Here is a 20,167-nt window from a genome sequence, read left to right as displayed (position 1 = left end):
TTAAGACTTTATTTTTAAGTAATCTCTCCACCCAACGTGGAACTCAAACTCATGACCCTGAGACCAAGGATCACATGTTCTACTGGCTGAGCCAGCCAGGCGCCCCTTAAAATATTCTTTCTTTTATGAAATGTGATGATAGCATAGGTAATGGTCTCATAGGCAAAGTTGAATTTTAACTTAAAGAAAAAATCTTTTAGTAGTGAGTGAATTCGCAAAACCACCCAAACTGATCTAGTTGACTTCCCTGGATTAATCACTGAGGAGGACAGGGAGGTGAGGGGACTTGCCTGAAGCCACAAACATGAAGACAAGCCACATACATGGAGGAACTTGAGCCCCTGGCTCCAGCCACCAGACCAACATCCATGTCACCTCAGCACACTGTCACTGCAGCATGCGGCCCCCTCCATGTGAGCTGACGGCCAAGGGCCAAACCTCGGGACAACTGCACTGCCCTGGGCTCCGATTACTTGGGCGCAAAAGTCTCAACTAATCCAAGGGCTGAAAATGCCAAACACACTTGAGTGTGGTCTTTGAGTAGAAACAAGTTGGGAGAAAGTTGGACCAAATGAGCGGGGAGCGCTCTGTACGGGAACTATTTTCATCAGCAAAGTGGCTATAGATGAGGTCTTGCCAAGCACGAGAGCGAATACTGCAGTGTTTTCCTCGTATATTTTAGAATGTAATTTTAAGAAGTGTGGCAACATTCAGGAAAAAAATGGACGGTAAATTAAACCTTCCTTGTCTTAGGATAAATAGCTGAAAATTACAGGGTTTTATTGGTAAACAGTGTTCGAGTTTTCTAAGTAGATATTTTTTTTCCTAATGTAGAACAAAGAAATGTGCATTCAGCTTGAATGCATGAACAATTGATTGTTCCAAACGCTGACCTTCAATACAAAACAATGTGCTGGTATTAGATGTAGAAGAATTAAAGGAAGCAATTTTATAACTTAACATGAAATTGAATCTCTTCTTGCCTTAACTATTAAGCTCAGGAGAGAGAGGGAAGAAATCCTCTTATTTAAAATAATGTTACTCTATCATAATAATATTCCCATAGCACTGAACTGATAAAGGATGCTTTTATCACTTAACAGAGGAAAAGATCTGTAGTTAGACTCTTGGCATTACTTTATAAATATCCAAAAGAATCATCAAGCTTCCTCAAAACTGAAAGCAGCTCTGTGCTCTTGATGGAAAGCACACGGATGCTGAGTTTCTCATGTATTGAGTGGGTAGAGATTTCTAAAACACAAAGCCATTAATGGTCAACTAACTCATTTCCTTGGTAGAACACATGATTAGTCAGCCATTGATTCCAAGACATTAATTCAAAGGCTCCTAATCAGCCCCCTCTGTGTGAGTCATTTAAAAATTCTGCTGTCTGAATATAAAAAGCAAGTAACTTGATAGTCAACAGATTTTCAATGAATACTTAATACAATGCACCATGCCAAGAATTATGCAGGAAACTAAGAAGTATATGAGACAAGATGATGCCATTTCTATTAAAATTAACAAGAAAGCATGTATCTATACTTGTATGTTAGACATGCATATATATGTTAATATATATGTTAAGTTGAAAATTATACACCAAGAGGTTCTGGGAAGATTGTAGGTGACATTCTCCTTTCTGGTTGACTGCATTTTATAAATCATGTTAAATGAGTGTATTGCTTTAATGAGTTTTTGTTTTAATTTTTTTTAAAGTTTTATTTATTTCCGAGAGAGACAGTGTGAGCAGGGGAGGGTCAGAGAGAGAGGGAGACACAGAATCTCAAACAGGCTCCAGGCTCTGAGCTAGCTGTCAGCACAGAGCCCGACGCGGGGCTCGAACCCACGCACTGTGAGATCATGACCTGAGCCAAAGTCGGACGCCCAACCGACTGAGCCACCCAGGCGCCCCTTTGTTTTTGTTTTTAAGAAGATACATAAAACAAAATTCCCATCGTCAAAGAGTTTCTGGTGTTTTAGGGATAAACGATCTTTATAGTGTGAGTGAGTGTGAGTCTGTCCAGTTTGTTGATGAACTGGATGCTGATAACCACTAACATCATTTTTTTCCTTACTCAGCTTTTCAAAAAACTAAGTTTCTATGTAAATAACATAATAAGCTAAGCCCATGTACTAAGAACATGGAAAATAATTTGTTCAACTATATTCAGTGGAAATTCGCCTTTTATGGGCTTGTCAGTAAACCAATCCTCCATTTAAAACACTTTCTACGGTAAAATGCATTTGAATTTTCAATAAGTAACTTTAAAATTGAATTTTTGGAACATAACTCAGAAATACGGAAGGAATGTATATACTCATTATTCATTATGCGTTCATTATTTCATTTAGCACTGCAATAGGCTCATGTGAGAGATTTCATTATCACTCTCATTTTACTGGTGAGGAAATCAAGGCACACAGATCTCAAAACTTCCATGAGGTCACCAGGCCCATGCGGAGTAAGGTTCAAAGCCAGTCTAGAACCACATCCTGCACCCAACTCTTAATCTCCCGCCAGTTCCCTAGGGCCACGGGATTTGCCCATAGAAGTAATTAAAATGTCATGATGATAAGCCCAGATTAAAGTGAGCACATTTCCATTTTCTAACCAAATAAAATGAAAACTTCCCACTGACTAAAACTGCTTCCATACAATTAAAGGAAACTCTGCACAGGTGTCTAACGGTCAGCAAATTTTTTTCTCTAAAGGGCCAGAAAGTAATTATTTTAGGTCATACGGTCCTGTTGCAACTGCTCGCCTCTGCCTTTGTAGCATTAACGCAGGCGCAGACAGTCAGTAAAAGAATGAGCGCAGCTACATTCCAATAAAACCTCTGTTACAAAACGGGCAGTGGGCAGATTTCATTTGCAGACAGTAGGCTGCCTCCTTGATCAAGATGCTATCACTAAGATCACTAACAATCCAAATATATCTGTTAATGCCTAAAAGCAGGGGTTTAGGTTTTAATGACCCAGAGATTTGATAAAATTTCCTATGGTAAACGAGAAATAGCCCAGTACTCGTCAGAGCCATCCAAGTGTCTGGGAATAGTTTTGTTAATTAGCACTGCTGGATAGAGACCTAGTGCACTGAACTCCCCACTCACCAACGAGGAGACAGGCAATCCTTGTGAAAGTATTGTCACATACGCATGGGTGCTTTTACCTAATAGTTACATGAGTGGCATAAATTACAAACAGAAGCTACAGGTGTGAAATCTACACCTCCTCAAGCTTTGGGGGTTAAAATCGAAAAGGTATGCCACAGCAATAGCAAACACTCCACCGTCACTGGTCCTCTGTAATACCATGGCTGCAGAAGTCACCAAGTGCACCACACTTGAACCTTCTGGTGCTGTAATATAGATTTCCACAGATCTTTGCTTTCTACGACCAACTCTCCAGTCGTTTCACTAAGAGATCTTTGTACAGTTGCACCAAACAACATTGGATCCTGTAGGAACTTAGGCAAATATCACAGTTCTCTGTGTACAATGAAGTCAACACACATTTGAATCAAATTTCCATTCTGAAATTTTTAAAGCCCTATTAAAAAATGGCATCTGGCAAGCTAAAATTGAAACATAAAGAACAACTCCAGAATATCAGGCATTTTCAATAGTTGATCTTCCTGTCTCATGTTTCCTTCAGTAAACATAAGAATGAGAAAAACTAGCAAAATTGCATATTTTTTGCATGAGGCAATCTTTTTAAAACCTTTTAGGTCCGGACCTGTCTGCTTTGCAATCAGGGAGCTCTATCGACTGAGTTCCCTGAAGACCTGGACTTTCCCTGGGATCAGCAGCGGTTTCAGATGCCACGTGCATGGCTAAAGCATGTCAAAGGTACAGGGCCATCAACTGAAACAGATGAATACTGGCTGCATCTTGATTTTGTGAAATGCAGGGAAAATAATTTAGCGTCACCCTTGCCCTGCCCACAACCTCAACGAAGGGGCAGAAAAGAGCAAAACCACATTCTGAAATGGTGAGAATGACTTGAGCCACTAGTGCCAGTTCAGAATTTCAGATGGACCTTCTCCTTTTCCTGCGGATATGGTCATCTTACTTAGAAAAGCCCAAAGAAGCTCATAAAGGATACAAAAATGTAGTCATCCATGTATCTCTTCTTCAGATTCTCCACAATGGCATTCTCGGTGATCTTGGAGAGCAGGACCATGTCATCCACGCCACTGTGCTTAACATTGTGGCTCTGCCAGTGGTACCGGTAGGCACCTTTGCTTCCCTGTAAACATAAAACACACAGTGCTTAGGATGTTTATTTTCTCCCAGTGTTAAAAAAAAAAAAAAAATCACTAAGTTCCCATATCTTCCCCATATCAAATGAAGCAGAATGAGCAGAACAAAGATTTTTTTATCAATAGATCTGGATTCAAATTCCAGCTTGGCCATCTACAAACTAAGAGACATGGGAAAAAGTTATCTAGGCTTACGGTGGCAAGGAAGCTTCTTGTTGCTCATTTTGAAAATGGAAAAAATTAAGACCCACTCCATAGAGTTGCTGTACGGATTAAATAACATACAATAAAGTGCCAAAGAGAATCTAGAGTATAACGTGATAAATGAATGGTCTCCAATAATTCCTTCAACCTTATCATTTTGTAGAATTAACAATAAAATAAGTAATGGAAGAGAAACTTTCTGGATTTCCTTTACAAATTATATGACAGAACTCAGAAGCAGAAGCAATATGTATCACACAATGGCTAGATCATATTGTCATAGTTTCTCAAGCCATCTAAGTCATTTTTCCTCCATAAACTGATCACTGTCAATGTAATATTGGCCTTCCAGATTCAGAAGATAAGCTAATTAAAAAAAAATTTTTTTTAATGTTTATTTTTGAAACACACAGAGAGAGCGCAAGCAGGGGAGGAGCAGAGAGAGAGGGAGACACAGAATCCGAAGCAGCCTCCAGACTCCGAGCTGTCAGCACGGACTACGACGCAGGGCTCGGACCTATGAACTGTGAGATCATGACCTGAGCCGAAGTTGGACGCTCAACCGAGTCACCCAGGGGTCCCTAGATAAACTATGTTTTGACGGCTGATCACTGCTATGTAACAAAGGAAATGGACAAGACAGCCTGAACGTGATTACACAACATGCTGTGAGCAGGAGGACCTCATCTAGCCTCCGGGCCTCCTTGGAGAGATGAAGCCATAGCTCTTGGATAGGCTGTTTACAACCTAACAGCAGGTGGCCTCTGGACACCCGGTGGCCTGCAGGACTTCCCGTCACTGGGCACTTCTGCAGTGGGATTCCCCTCGTATGTTTGGCTATGTGCTGAGTCCTGGAGTTAGAAGCAGATGTGAGCACCATGGTGGTTGCACTTGGGGACCTCATGTCCCCTGAAGGACACCTAGAAATTGACAGAAGTAATTCCTGCAACAGTCAATATGTAAACACATGTAAAATGGGTGTTTCAGGAGTGCGGAAGACTTTTTGGTCCTAGGAAAGACAGAAATAACTTCCTGGAGAAGGTGCCATTTGAAGTGGATCTAAAATATGTTGAATGCCAGAAAAGACAAGACAAGGAGGGGTATCCATTATCATCTATACTCACTAGGGCAAAAATCGAATACATCTGAGATAATGGCAAATGATACATGACAAGATGTTAGAAGATCCTCCCTTCCCTTCACACCCTTCATGCATCCTACGGGAGATGCCATATGTTGCACAAGTGTGGTCAGCATTGACCTGAGTGAGACTCGGCTCCTGCCCCCTTCCTGGGAGTTCAAGTTTGGGGGAGTTTAGATAATGGAGAGAAAAATTCTAAATATAGGTATCTAGAAAGGCCCCATGCTCAGATATCAAAATTAGAATGAGGAAAGGTTCTTCAAAAGACAGAGGTGGAAGGGAACAAGATAAATATCATTTTAAATTTCACTTTTAAAAATTGTTTAATTGAGGCCCCTGGGTGGCTCAGTCAGTTAAATGTCTGGCTCTTGATTTCCGCTCAGGTCATGATCTCACAGTTCGTGAGTTCGAGCCCTGCATCGGTCTCTGTGTTGGCAGTGCAGAGCCTGCCTGGGATTCTCCATTTCCCTCTCTCTGCCCCTCCTCAGTCATGCTCTCTCTCTCTCTCTCTCAAAAATAAATAAATGTTAAAAAAAATTGTTTAATGTTTTCTCTGTAGGAGACACGGGTCCTTCATGAGAGCAATTCTAAGAGGCTTTGGGAAAAACAGTTTTGAAAACCATCCAGGAAAGAGGTATCATAGGAAAGGTATGCCAGGTATCATGCATGGGCTCAAGCTCCAGGAAAGAGCTGTAGAAAGCCTTACCCATCCATGTTGCCTTACAGAGGGACTGTTTATAGGATATATTTGGCTTTTGCAGCACCACATGCAGCATCAGTTCTACAAAACTACCCCAGGCCTCACCACACCTTCTTCCCCTTGTGGCAAAGCAGAAAAAGAGAAAAAGGCACTGGCTACAGCATGACTCACTGGATCTCAAGCAAATGTCCACAGTCTACTTCCAACCAGATGAAGATTTCCGGCCACTCCTGCCCCGCCTCTGTCCTCCCTTGCTTTCTTGATCATTCTGGGCACTCACAGACATTATTCTGCATAGAAAACTAAGGCCTCAGTGTCACTAACTCTTAGGTATGTTTGTTTTTAACCCCAGTAAATATCTTCCTACTTACAAGAAGCCAAAAACGTTATTTTCTTTTTGAAAAATGTAAGCACAGTTTAAAAAGCAGAAGGGGTATTAACAAGCTGGTATTTAACTTCTGCAAAGGACAAGAAGTGGAGGGGCTCTGTGTCGTAGTGTATGCGTTGGTACTGGTCCCCAGAAACTGCCTTCCTAAGAGAACCCAAGTTGGTCTTGGTATCCACCCAACTGTCTTTTCTGTCTCACCGCAGACTGATAGACTGCTAGGTCTGTCCCATTTCAGAAGCAGCATCCTCCTAATAAGGGCAGTTATTTCCCCTGTAAAATAGGGCTCCTTGTGGAGATCACTGGCTCTCATGGACTCAAACACCCCTTGACACTGAAGAGTCCCATGTCTGGGTCTCCAGACCTCTACCTATAAAATGGTAAGGAACCAACAGCGAGACTGGGCAGTTACTATAAGTGAAGCAATCGGTCCTCTGATTTGGGGTGGCCTCTCCTCTTACTATTGCAATCAGCCCTACGAGAGAGGGGTTGACATTGCCCTGCTATGTAGAAGCCAACAGGCTTCCTAACTAGTTTACAGTAAATGCAAGGAGTGAACCCAAGTCTCTATGATTATGAACTCATTCAGGCATCACAGATTCTCCACATTGCCTCCCTAGGGACTTGACTGGATATTTCCACCTGGTAAGGTTAAGATGGCCACAGAATCATAGACTGTCTCCAAGACTGATTTCATCATTAAAAAGACCTATAATCTTTGTTAATGACCACTTTCTCTTAGTATCAAAGACTAAAACTTTGGAGTTATTTTTTATTTGACGTATTTCCTATATTCAGTTGGTCACAAATAACTTTTCCCTCCTTCACTTCTGTGTCCCACCTTCCCCCAGGCAATGATATATGTGAACCCATTTAACCTTCACAATCATCTCCCACACTGTATATTATCATCTCTATTTTACTGATGAAAAAGCTGTAAATTGCCCACGGTCTTCTAGCCGTAACTTCTCTGTCTTTAACATCCTCCAGCTTACTATGCCTTTCTCCTCCTCTTCCCCCCCAACCACCTCCTCCTCCTCCCCCCAAAAAAAGATCAGAGGAGGTGGAGGGAGGGAGAAAAGGTAATTGGAAAGGGTGGGAGCAATCAGAGCCTTTGGGGGACAACAGACCTGCGTGGATTGTCAAGGACAAGATCAGAACCCACTTGCTAGGTAAATGAAAGCTGTGCCAGGGCCAGGCTGGGGCCAGGCTGGGCAGGTCTCGCACAGGGTAAGAGCTTTATCAGGGAAACTAGAAACCAAACATGGATGCACCGACTCCCATCCCACCCCAGCGAAGCCTGAAAGTTCCCCCACAGTGAAACAGAAAACTGCTTTCTGCTTTTCTACGGGGGACAATAGAGTTTGATCAGAGCATGACTTTTCTAGACGTCTTCCATGGAACATAGCAGTGGACAGGGAACAAGTAGGGAGCACAGCGGGAGATGATTATCATTTTACAATCCTAGGCAATGTTCCCAGAAGCAGAGGCTGAAAGTGACCTTCAGACCACAAACTACTGTGATAAAATTGCAAGACGATGAATTGTATTTCCGGGGCAAATAGCTTTGACCCCTTTGCTTCTTCCTCCCACTCCTGGCTGGGACAGTAGGAGCGGGACTGGCCGCCATGCATGCTGGGAGGAGGAAGCACAGCGATGGGACTTCCTCCTCTGTTTGAGGAGGGCCATTTTCTTCAGCTGGCAAAGGCCTGGTTTGTCAGGATATCCCCTCAACAAGAATCAGCTTCCTTCTCTACTGTTGACTTCTTTTTGGGTGGGTAACTCCTTTTTGTTCCCGTACTAAAAACAGGAACATTTTAAACAAGTAGGGGCATCCAGCAATTACACTTCCAACAGCCCTTGCAGGGCACACGTCATTGTTCAAAGGAAGGGATGTAGCTGCTGATATGCCAGCTAAGAAATAAAAATGAAAATGAAAATAACAATGATGATGATGATGATAAAAGTTACTCTTAGCCCTGACAATTATTATAAGTTATGAGCGAGATATTTCCCATTAGATAAGGATTGAGTACAGACTTTTCTTGGGCCCTTATTTGGTTTCTAATGATGATTCAGCTTATTGAAAAGCAATGGAGCGGCGCCTGGATGGTTCAGTTGGTTAAGCACTGACCCTTGATTTTGGCTCAGGTCATGATCTCGGCTCAGGTCATGACCTCACAATTTGTGACATGACCTCACGATTCTGCGCTGACAACATGGAACCTGCTTGGGATTCTCTCCCTTTTCCTGTGCCCCTCCTCCTGCTCATGCTCTCTCTCTCTCTCTCTCTCAAAATACATTTTAAAAAAAAGCAGTGGATTCACACACAAGTTTTAGAAAGTGGAATATATCCATATTCACATAATGGCCTGGTTTGTTCCTCACATTTAGGAGTTGGTGCCAAAACACAAGAGACCCTCCCACGGAGGAAGAAGTCCACTCAAGAAGCCCGCTCGCTGATTCTCTGACTGTAAAAGGTGGAGTGTCACTAACTGGTGCGTGTTTACCAGGGTGGGGACCAGGAAGAGCAAAGGTGAGTCAGCTCACAAAGGCAGGGATTGTTCTAGCCTGAAACCCTACCTTCAGTCAGCTGGGGCAGTGTTTGCCTGCCACGGCCAAGGTGCTGCAGACATTCTCACTGGTGTGTCAGTGAGCATTTTCCTTCTTTGGTTCATCCCAGAGAGAGGAGGAGACCATATACTGAGTAACTACAGTCCTCAACTCCCTTCAGACACCCAGAAAAGGGAGGCCATTAAATGTGCAGTGTAAATACAATAGGCCTAGTGTTAGACAGGACCTGGATGGGAGGGGTTGATCATAAATACCTTCTACTCTTCCAGGAAGAGTATCCGGCACAGTATTTTTAGACAGCAACGTGGGAATGGGTATCAAAATTCTAGTCACACAGACCAACATATAAACAGTGACTTAAATAAAAATAAAACTCACACTCTCTTTGTCCCAGCAATTATATTTAGGAATTTACCTCAAGATATACCAAGTATGTATGCCATGATGTATATACAGGCCTGCTCGCTGCTGCAAAGTCACAAAATCTGTGTTGGGGAAAGTGGACATGTGATTCCAGGCCTGAAGAGATTATGGCAGCGCCTACAAAGGAGTTCTGGCATCCATTAAAAGGAATCTGCTGGGGTACCTGGGTGGCTCAGTAGGTAAGTGTCCAACTTCGGCTCAGGTCATGATCTCACAGTTCGTGAGTTCAAGCTCCGTGTTGGGCTCTGTGCTGACAGGTCAGAGCCTGGAGCCTGCTTCAGATTCTGTGTCTCCCTCTCTCTCTGCTCTTCCCACGCTCACGCTCTGTCTCTCCCTCTCTTAAAAATAAACATTAAAAAAATTTTTTTTAATAAACTAAAAGGAATCTGCTCATGCTGACATAGAAAGATCTTCAAGATACCCGCTTTCATGAAAATAGCAAGCTGTATGTGGGTTGAAGTACAGAATGACTGCATTTGTCTAAATTTTCTAAAAGACATGTGTTTCTTTCCTTGAAAAATACACAAGTTTCCATTGGGAAGAAAAGCCTGGGGTTTCTGAGAGAAGGGTATCTTCTACTTTCCATTTTAAACTTTTCTGCAGTTTAGTTGTTTTTTTTTTTTTTTTAACCGTATATGCATGTGTTGGTAAAATAACAAAATAAATAGAAGTGTTGGAAATGCTGCCAATATACTCAAGAATTTTCTGGAGGTGGTGTTGGGTGTTCGTGGGGCTCTCCCCAAACTGGGATCGTCGCTGTCAGCCTGGGTTCCGTGCTGCTTCCGGGTTGGAAAAGCAGGTTGGGAGATGTTGCCTGGATGACAAGATACTACCACATCTGCGATGCTCCGCTGGTTCGTGAGCAAAACAGGACAGCAGATCTGATTTCCCAAAAAACCTGGGACTGGAATACCCACAACGTTTCAAGTGTATCACCCTAAACGGCAGATAAACCATCTTCTTATTGTGAACGATGGACAATGGGTGATGCTCTGGCCTGTTGTTGAACAGGACTTGTTTTTAACGGGATTTTTCTGTCCTGGCGAGTCATAACACGAAAGGAACAGAACTATCTGTTGTACTTTAATCTTTTAGTTGACTGTCTAGGATTTCTACCTTTTGCAGTTCTGCTATTTGGCTGGAATGAAACGCTTCTATTGCAAATGATGGGGGAAAAAAATCGACCCTAAATATTTGTTTCCTCTGAGCTGGGCACTGTAAACTCACGCTGGGCTTCCAACTTCATGGAATATAGGCCCCCCACTATAGTGGTGATGTGAACATGTATGTTTGAAGCAAGCATGTGTGGGCATATTGAACTGCAATAAACAGAGTGCAAAGAAGCATTTCTGGTAGAGCCAGGGGTGGGGTGGGGTGGGGTGGGGTGGGGTGGGGATGAGGCGGTCTGTAGCCAACAAATACTCCCATTCCCTCAACCCTGGAGGTAAGTGGAACTAACATTTACTGAACCCATAAAGACATGCTGATGCTCTCACGTGATCTCATTTAATTCTCACAGCCCTGCTGTCATCACTACTATAATCCCTCTGTCAGTGTTTTACAAGCGGTAAAGTGAGTCCTGGGATCATAACATACCAAATTGCTTGGAGGGGCTGCGGATGGGACAGTACACTGGGGGGTTTGAGACATAAAGCGTGGGCAGCCCTCAGTGAGAACAGAAGATACACTCATTAGTCTCATTCATATTAAGTATATGTGACCTGACCAAGAGTTCAGAATTTGTAGAACATTTCCACATACGTGATCTCGGTTAATCCCTGTGACAAAGAGCCAGGGCTGACTTCCTTTTCTTTGTTCTTTCTGCTCCACCACAGTTCACTTCCAGTACTGTCGTCAAGGCCAAACGGTGATAGATGCTGGCTCCAGGATCACTAGGTCCAGCGGTCTCCTAGCTAGGGTTGGCCCGAGTCAACCTTCTGGAAGCGACTAGAGCAGACCTAATTTATCATCCCAACTGGGCCACTCTGAGTGCAGAAGGGAGCGTTGTTAATAATAAAGCTGGAACAGGAGGCATGAACTGGGGCTGTCTCAGGTTGCATGGCTGTATCTGTGACCAACTTGATCGCAGAAAAGTCATGGGCAACTTTCAAAGACAAGCCCTCTCAGCCAGGATCCTGTGCTACGTGCCCACGTATCTCTCACGAATCCCTCAGTCTCTCAGGCCTCTGAGCTGCCTGCTCCATAGAAGGAGGTGCCTGCTATTACACTGCCTGCAGGGGCTGCCATGACGATCTTGAAGATCAAATAGGACTGACAATGACACCAACCCCCAATGCCTCTAGGTAGAGTTGGTTTTACATGATGACATGATCAGGGGGCAAAGTGTGGATGGTACACACCAGGCAGGCAACACCGAGTGGGGGAGAGGAAAGGGTCTGTAAAAATAAAAATAACGAGATGGTGAAGTGCCCAAATTTTGTTTTAATTATATATGTGATATTTTTACATAAAATATCTCTGTACAGATATATGGTTGTTAAAATGTTGTAGGTGTTATATCTCTAAGTGTCCTTTCTGTACGGTTTTAGTTTTCCACTGAGCACATATTTACAAAATGTGCACACACATATATATCTGTTTTCAGTGAAAAGAGTTAGACCAAATAAGGGATATGAAAGTACTTTTAGAAGTGAAATGAAGCACAGACACACACAGACACAGACACACACACACACACACACACACTCACACAACGCTGTGTTCATATTTTTGTTATTCCATATCAACTCAGACCTCCAATTCTTGCTGTCTATTCCAGATTGCAGCCATAGTAAACTCTTTTTTTAAATTAAAGTTCATTTATTTATTTTTTTAGTAATCTCTACACCCAGTTTGGTGGGGCTCCTGCTTCTCTGACTGAGCCCAACTCTTCTTTAAACAGCAATAGGCGCCCAGTAGGAAAATAAACAACCTTTCTTTTACTTAGTTGGCCTGAAATGTTGCTCCCAAAGGACCATTTTCTGTATCAAGGAACAATCTAAGATGTTATCAATGAACAGTTAATATAGTTCATCAATTCCAAGATGCATTTTTTTCATAGTCTAATATTCTGAAAATAGGATGTGTCTCTTTATTTTTAAGTAATCTTTATCCTCAACCTGGGGCTCCAACCCACAACCCCAAGATCAAGAGTCTTGCACTCCACCAAATGAGCCAGGTAGGTGCCCAGGATGTGTCTTCATAATCAAGAGTGTGTCACAGCTTAACTGGCAGTGGGTTTTAATTTTTTTTAATTTTTAATTTATTTATTTTTAATGTTTATTTTGAGAGAGACACTGTGCAGGTGCATGCAATACATGCGCGAGAGTGGAGGAGGGGCAGAGAGAGAGAGAGAATCCCAAGCAGGCCCTGCTCTGTCAGCTCAGAGCCCAACATGGGGCTCAATCCCACAAACAGCAAGATCATGATCTGAACTGAAATCGAGAGTCCAAGGCTTAACTGAGCCACCCAGGTGCTCCATTGTTTTATGGGTTCTTTTAAAGCAGAAAAATAAAACAAAGATGACTCTTTTTCAACCAGTAGCTTGATGAACTATAACACTTAACACTTATAAGGGGCCAGGAACCGTTCTATGCACTTTACAAATATTAAGTCACTGTTTAATACCGTCAAAGATATAAAATATTATAAAGATTTAAATCATTCTGGAAGCATCATACCATGTATCCATGTCACTTCAGGAACTATGTGATAGTTTTACTAGTGCGTTGATGACTGCCCAGGTCTAGAGGCTTTGCAGTGAAAACATTTGCAGCAGCAAGGTAATTTCCTCTTTGATTTATAAAGACAAGTTCTAATTTTCATCTCTTTCCACCTAAAGGTTCTTCAGTGTTAAGACCACTTGAAGCAGAAGGTCCCTGCCCCTCCCCCCCCAAGATACATCCACCTTGGAGGGGTTAAAATGAGTTGTGACCTTTATCCACAGATGCTATACTCCAGGGTTTCTGAAACTCAAAGACATTTTCAACTACTTTCACAACTTTTCTATACCCAAGTTCCACCAGAACTATGCTTTAATTTTTCTATTAACTGTCCTTTTTAATCTAAATCCTAAACAATCATCTCCATAAAATCACTAGTTTGCTGTGCTAGCTTTATTTCTTCTGTATGTGTTAAAATAATAACGAAGATATTCAATTTAAAATATACACTGTGAGGGGTGCCTGGGTGGCTCGGTGGGTTAAGATTCTTTTTTTTTTTTTAAGTAAATAAATTTACTGATTTATTTACTTCTTTTTTTTAACAAATAGTTTATTGTCAAATTGGTTTCCACATAACACCCAGTGCTCATCCCCACAAGTGCCCTCCTCCATGCCCATCTCCCCCCTCCCCCCCACATCCATCAGTCCTCAGTTTTTGTCAGCATTCAAGAGTCTCTCGTGGTTTGCCTCTCTCCCTCTCCCCCACCATTTCCCCCCTTCTTCTCCCCCGTGGTCCTCAGTTAAGATCCTCCTAATCCTTCTATACATGCAAACATGGAATCTGTCCTTCTCTGCCTGACTTATTTCGCTCAGCATAACACCCTCAAGGTCCATCCATGTTGCTACACATGGCCAGATTTCATTGATTCTCATTGCCATGTAGTATTCGATGGTATAGATAAACCACATGTTCGTGATCCATTCGTCCGTTGATGGGCACTTAGGCCCTTTCCATGTTTTAGGTATTGTGGAGAGTGCTGCTATGAACATTGGGGTACATGTGCTCCTATGCCTCAGCATTTCTGTATCCCTTGGGTAAATTCCTAGCAGTGCTATTGCTGGGTCATAGGGGAGTTCTATTGGTATTTTCTTGAGGAACCTCCACACTGTTTTCCAGAGGGGCTGCACCAGTTTACATTCTCGGTGGGTTAAGACTCTTAAGGTTAAGGTTCAGGTCGTGATCTCGAGGTCTGTGAGTTCAAGCCCCACCTTGGGCTCTGCCCTAACAGTGAGGAGACTGCTTGGGATTCCTTCCCTCCCTCTGTCTGCCCCTCCGCTCTTTCTCTCGCGCGCGTGCGCTCAAAATAATAAACTTAAAAATAAAATAAAATTCTCACTGTGGGGTTGTCCATACCCATCTCATTGTCTATCTTGGTGCCATGTTTCTTACATGGAGTCTGGCTGCCATTCTCTCCGGACCGCCTCCCGCTATTTTTAAGTCTAGCCAAAGGGAATTTAAATGGCTGCTCTTCGATTTCCCAGATGTGTTGTTCTGTTGTGGAAACTCTCCAGTGGCAAGACCAGATTCCCTTCCGGATAGCAGGTGAGAGCTTAGGTTTTGTTTTCACAAGTAGAAATGACTCTACCGAATGCCCTGCACTTTTCATCGGGGTTCCAAGACCCCTCCTCTAGTCTCCTCTGCTCAGAAAGCCCTCCAAGCCACACGTGGGACATGTTAGTGGTCCTCCCGGGTGAGGTGGAGGAGGTAATTCTCTCTTAGGCACCTGCAATGTATTCTTTCTCTTTAGGGAAGCACTTCCTACAAGTATTACCAGCACTGCTCTCTTTCCCCTCTCAGACTCTAGGAAATCCAGAACGGTGGTTCTCTCCACTTTGGGAGAATACTATTCTCACACAGCTGTTAATTCTCATTACCTACCAGCACTGTTTTGAATATTTTATACATGGTCACTTATTTGATCCCCACCACCTTACCAGGCAGGGAAACTGAAGCACGGAGAGGTTAAGTATCTTGCCCAGCTGCAACAGTTGGGCTTCAATCCCAGGCCATCAGGCTCTCGAATCTCTGGGTTTAACCGTCACACCTACTCTTCTCATAATAAGGTTAAGTGGCTGTTGGAAACAGCAATCATTCTACAGTTAATAATAATTGCTTTATTGCATATTTACTATCCACCCTATCTCAGCCTCTTTCATCTGCACATGAAGCAGACACTTCTAATTGGTATGAAGGCTACCTTGTGCAAAGCCCAGCACCCAAGCACCCGCAGAGCGAGCAGTCTGGCTCTAACATGGCCCTGCACAAGTCACAGAAAGTCAGAGCCATGGAATCGGCCTTGGGAGCCCATCTGTTCCCTGCCATGTCCCCAGCATGCAGGGCAATGCCTGGTACGCGGCTGTGCTCAACCCATACTAGTCAGGTGAATGACTTCCAGGCCACTTGGGCTCATCTTGGGACTAGGTGTATGTCTCTGTGACGACTATCAGCGGGGAAATGGGGGTTCCGGGCCCAGAGTCTGCCCCAAGGAGGAAAGAAGTTTCCAAAGCTTTCCTATTGTTCCCACCTTGGTGATCAAAGGCAAGAGATGTTGCCCCTAAAGACAGCTCTCCTTAATTGTCTGATGTCATTCAGGTAAGGAAAACAGGCTACTCTTGACCACAGGATGAATACATTTCATGCTATAGAATAAAATGAATCAAAAGGCTGAAATCCGTTCGTTAAGACACATGCTACTATGACTTATGTCACTATATTTTAATCAAACAAACGATAAAGGTTCACAGTCAGTCTTTGCAGCTGTAGCTCTGCTAGCTTGACACTATCCTCAAGCACTTATCAGTCCTTTCTGGGACCTCTGTGTCAACACTCCAGTTTTCAAGTACAAAGGCTGGGGAATGCAATTCCTCTCAGTAATTCAGCCGTTGATTAGAACCAACAGACTTGAGTTTAAGGACAAGGTCTACCTCTGTGACCTTGGGTAAGGTCAGTTTCATGGAATTTTATTCTCCAGGATTAAGCCAATTTATTCAATACCTAAACAGCATCTAGGGTTTGTACCTCTACGGCCAGGATTTTCATTAATAGATAAACCAAGAAAACAAAATCTTATCAGACTATGTGTCCTGATTTCGTATTTGAAAATTATAGCCCCTGATGCAATGGGAGTTGTTCAGTAAATTTCTTTAATTGACTTAAGAAGCTAAAGTAATGATGCAGGCAGACCAGCTAGAAATATTCACAGTGATGGCTCTTGTTCATGTTATTGAGATGGAAATAACAACGGAGGGCAACTGAACAATTTCTTGACACATAAAATGAACTATTGCTCTGTACCATGAAAGAAAGAAATCCTAATCGTAGTGCTGTTCTGAGGGAAAATAAATATGCAGAGACTTACCAGCAGACTATAGCAGAGTGATACCAACCTGATTAAAAACAGTCTCCCAGGACTCACTATCATTCACAGCATCTCTCTATACTGATTGCAAAATATGCATTATTTATTTCACGCAAAATGGTGGTGGTATGACAACCCAAGATAACTGAATTTATGTTTTAATGTTATTTTTCTGGAAAATGAACTGTTTGGGCATATCTGAATGGGAAAATTCAATTTAAAAAAAGGACAAGGGAATTCTTTTCTTACATATATGTATACATATTTTCTTATCTTGGAGACAGAACATGTGTGAGTAGGGAGAGGGGCAGAGAGAGAGAGAGAGAGAGAGAGAGAGAGAGAGAGTCTTAAGCAGGCACAGAGCCTAATGCAGAGCTCGATCCTCTGACCCTGGGATCATGACCTGAGCCTAAATCAAGAGTCAGACACTGAACTGACTGAGCCATCCAGGCGCCCCTACCTATGTATTTTTAAAGCCCGTGCAGAAATACCAAAAGAGTATAATGAGTAGGATTTCAGGTGGAGGTGCAACAGGTGAGGTGTTGATATGTCATCTCCTACTTAGGGGTGCCATTTCAGGATGTGCTAAAAGGATCTGGAATGTGATCAGGGGTGTCTGAGAGACACGGGCTGCCTTTGTCATGGATTAGCCATGGGACTACTAAGTCCAGAAGTGGAGCTCAGGGCTGACGGGGATCCCATGAGCACCACAGTCACGAGCCAACACTGAATGACAAAGTGCAGAAGTGAGAAGTGCCTTCTAAGAATCTTCTCCTGTTTTTGGCGTGGGCACAAGTGGACCCTCCATGTTGCTCTAGGGGCAAAATGTAGCCAAAAGGCGTTGGTCTAGCAGCATTTGGGGGTGTAAACAAAGCATGTTTACTAGATCCAGAGAGATCTCGGGCTACAGAGAAGCAGGCTGATGGGAGAGGAGGGTTCTGTGGGCACATCTCAGGAGGAAAAGCCACCAGAGCAGACAGGATCAACACTGAGGATCAGAGTCAAGGGTGCTGCTGAAGGCTCAGAACAGCTCCAGGCATGAAGGTAAAATACTCAGTCCTGTGTCTCACTCCATTGCATCACCTGGCAGAGGACACAGAACCCACCCTGCCATTTCTTTTCAACACCCACACCTTGGCCTTCAGGAAAGGACCAGTGGGGCTGCGCTGATGGAATTTGGAAGGGGGTGGGGAGACTCCTGTCTATACTCGATAATACCATTAAAAGCCCCAGGGTAAACAGCAAAGCAGACTGTGGTCTCCTGATGCTCTATTATCAGCTTATCTCTCAGAAGCCACACCCGGGACTGTACAAGGCCAGCACCAGGCTGTGTGGGTGTCTGTGCGGCAAGGAGGGGCAGAGACAGATTTCATCTTGCATTTATGTGTCCCTTGCCCACAGAATTTCCAAGGGGCTTACCACCTACCTGCTGTGCACCCCCGATGGCAGTTCAGTGAGCAAGTTATGGGGATGAATTTGCAATAAAACCAATCTGGGAGATCAACACAGCTTCACTCTGAGCTCATGCAGGACCCTGGTTCTGGCATCCTTCCGGGTTTGGGGAAGGCCACCCACAGGTAGACTCTGTCCTCCTTGGATCACCTAAAACCCACTAAAGGCTCGGCAAGCAAATACAAATTTCTTTTCCTTCAGTTCTTTATTTATTTTTTTGAGTAGGCTTCACGCCCAGCGTGGAACCCACTACAGGGTTTGAACTCACGACCCTGAGATCAAGACCCGAGCTGAGATCAAGAGCCTGACACTTAACTGACTGAGACATCCAGGTGCCCCTTGTTCAGGTTTTTAAAACTACAGAAGTTGAAAAGGGAGGTAAAGAAAGGCAGAGAGAGAGAGAACCGATTTTCCGAGGGGAATAGATTCTAACAGAATAAAGGTCTTAGTACCCCTACTACTAAGAGGACTTTTAAGGAAATTAAGTGTTTCAAGGATATTTAGTAAAAGCAGTATGTAAGGAAAACAATCTTTAAGCCTCAATTTATTGTTCTGTGAAATGGGGATAATAACAGTATCTACTACTCAGGGCTTTTGAGGGCATTAAATAAGATAATGCATGGAGACTTCATATTACACTGTCTGGCCCAATATAAGTGCTAAGTTGTTAATAATAGTAAGTTGTCAGTACTAGCAAGTGAACAGTAGGAACCAGAAATAGTGTTCTGACTGGACATCCGATGTTCGAAGAAAACTGGAAAACTGTTGTCTCACTGGGCTGATAAGAAGACAATAGTAGAGATGGGATTCAATAAAGAAACACGGAACTTTTAAAGTTTCATGACGCTTAAGGGATGTGTAATTGCATGATAGGTGAGTGGTTTGAACGCAGAGACTGAGAACAGGAATCTGCTGCAGCAGAACAGAATTAAGACAGTTGCTGCCCCGCGGAGCCTGAAAGGCTCAGTCGGTTAAGTGTCTATCCAACTTTGGCTCCGGTCATGATCTCACGGTTCATGAGTTCCAGCCCTGCGTCAGCCTCGCTCGGGCTCTCTCCTGACAGTTTGGAGCCTGGAGCCTGCTTTGGATTCTGTCTCCCTCTCTCTCTGCTCTCCCCTACTCACACTGTGTCTCTCAATCTCTCTTTCTCTCTCTGAAAAAAAAAAATTTTTTTTTAAGATAAAATAAATTATTTAAAAAAAAAAGGAGAAGAAGAAAGACAGCTGGTGTCAGAGAAGACACGTAGGGGCTTTAACAGGCTAACTAAAAAGGAAGCCTATAATGAAGAAGTACAGTAAAGAGCACTTGAGTAACAGATTGGTACCTTATGGAAAAAAAGTAAAGGTGCTTAAACCAACTACAAAGGAAAAAAGGTCAGGAACAGGCAGAATGCTTCTATAGTCACATTGCAAATCCTACAATTTTATAGCTAGAAGGGGCCTCGCCTATCCATCAACCAGTCCAAGCTTTTCCTGTACTGAGGAAGGGAGGTGAAGCCCGGGGAGGTGATTCATGCCTGTGGGACCAGCGACTTGGCTGTAGAAGCGGGACCAGAACTTGGGTCCTCCAGCCTTCAGGCAGCACTTTGCAGCTCTCTGCTGCCAACCCCTCCCAAGCAAACCTGTAGCAAAGGTTTGGATCACCCACAGAGGCTCTGGAAAGAACAAGTAAGTCCAGGAATGTCAATATTTGAACTTTCTCAAATAATAAACATTAGCATTTGTGAACCTTGACCCTGCAGCAGTCAGACTGTATGAGGGTCACGTGTGTCCGTCCAAATATTAAATATTTGAATGGCTTAATTTCTTAGTTTTAGTATTAAGATAAACACAAATAGAAGTTTTAAATTTGCCTTCCAGGGGGTTGCCGCACATGCAAAAGTGCAGAGATCCCACACTTTGAGGACTACTTTCCTGGGACCCTTGTCTTCTGCAGGCATCTGT

At 43.3% G+C, this 20,167-nt stretch overlaps 1 protein-coding gene across 1 annotated transcript in view; it reads right to left on the bottom strand.

Moving 5' to 3' along the window:
- Nucleotides 1-20,167, bottom strand: part of MYO1E (myosin IE) — a 198,391-nt gene that overhangs the window by 114,256 nt on the left and 63,968 nt on the right. Inside the window, exon 2 of the mRNA XM_077747818.1 lies at nt 4,108-4,251. Coding sequence (XP_077603944.1) covers nt 4,108-4,251 — 144 coding nt within the window. The remainder of the gene's footprint in view (nt 1-4,107; nt 4,252-20,167) is intronic.

This window comes from Crocuta crocuta, unplaced genomic scaffold (assembly GCF_008692635.1).
Source record: "Crocuta crocuta isolate KB4526 unplaced genomic scaffold, BGI_CrCroc_1.0 scaffold130, whole genome shotgun sequence".
Classification (NCBI taxonomy): domain Eukaryota; kingdom Metazoa; phylum Chordata; class Mammalia; order Carnivora; family Hyaenidae; genus Crocuta; species Crocuta crocuta.
Note: the sequence above shows the minus strand (reverse complement) of the source record. Positions and strands in the feature narration are given on the sequence as shown.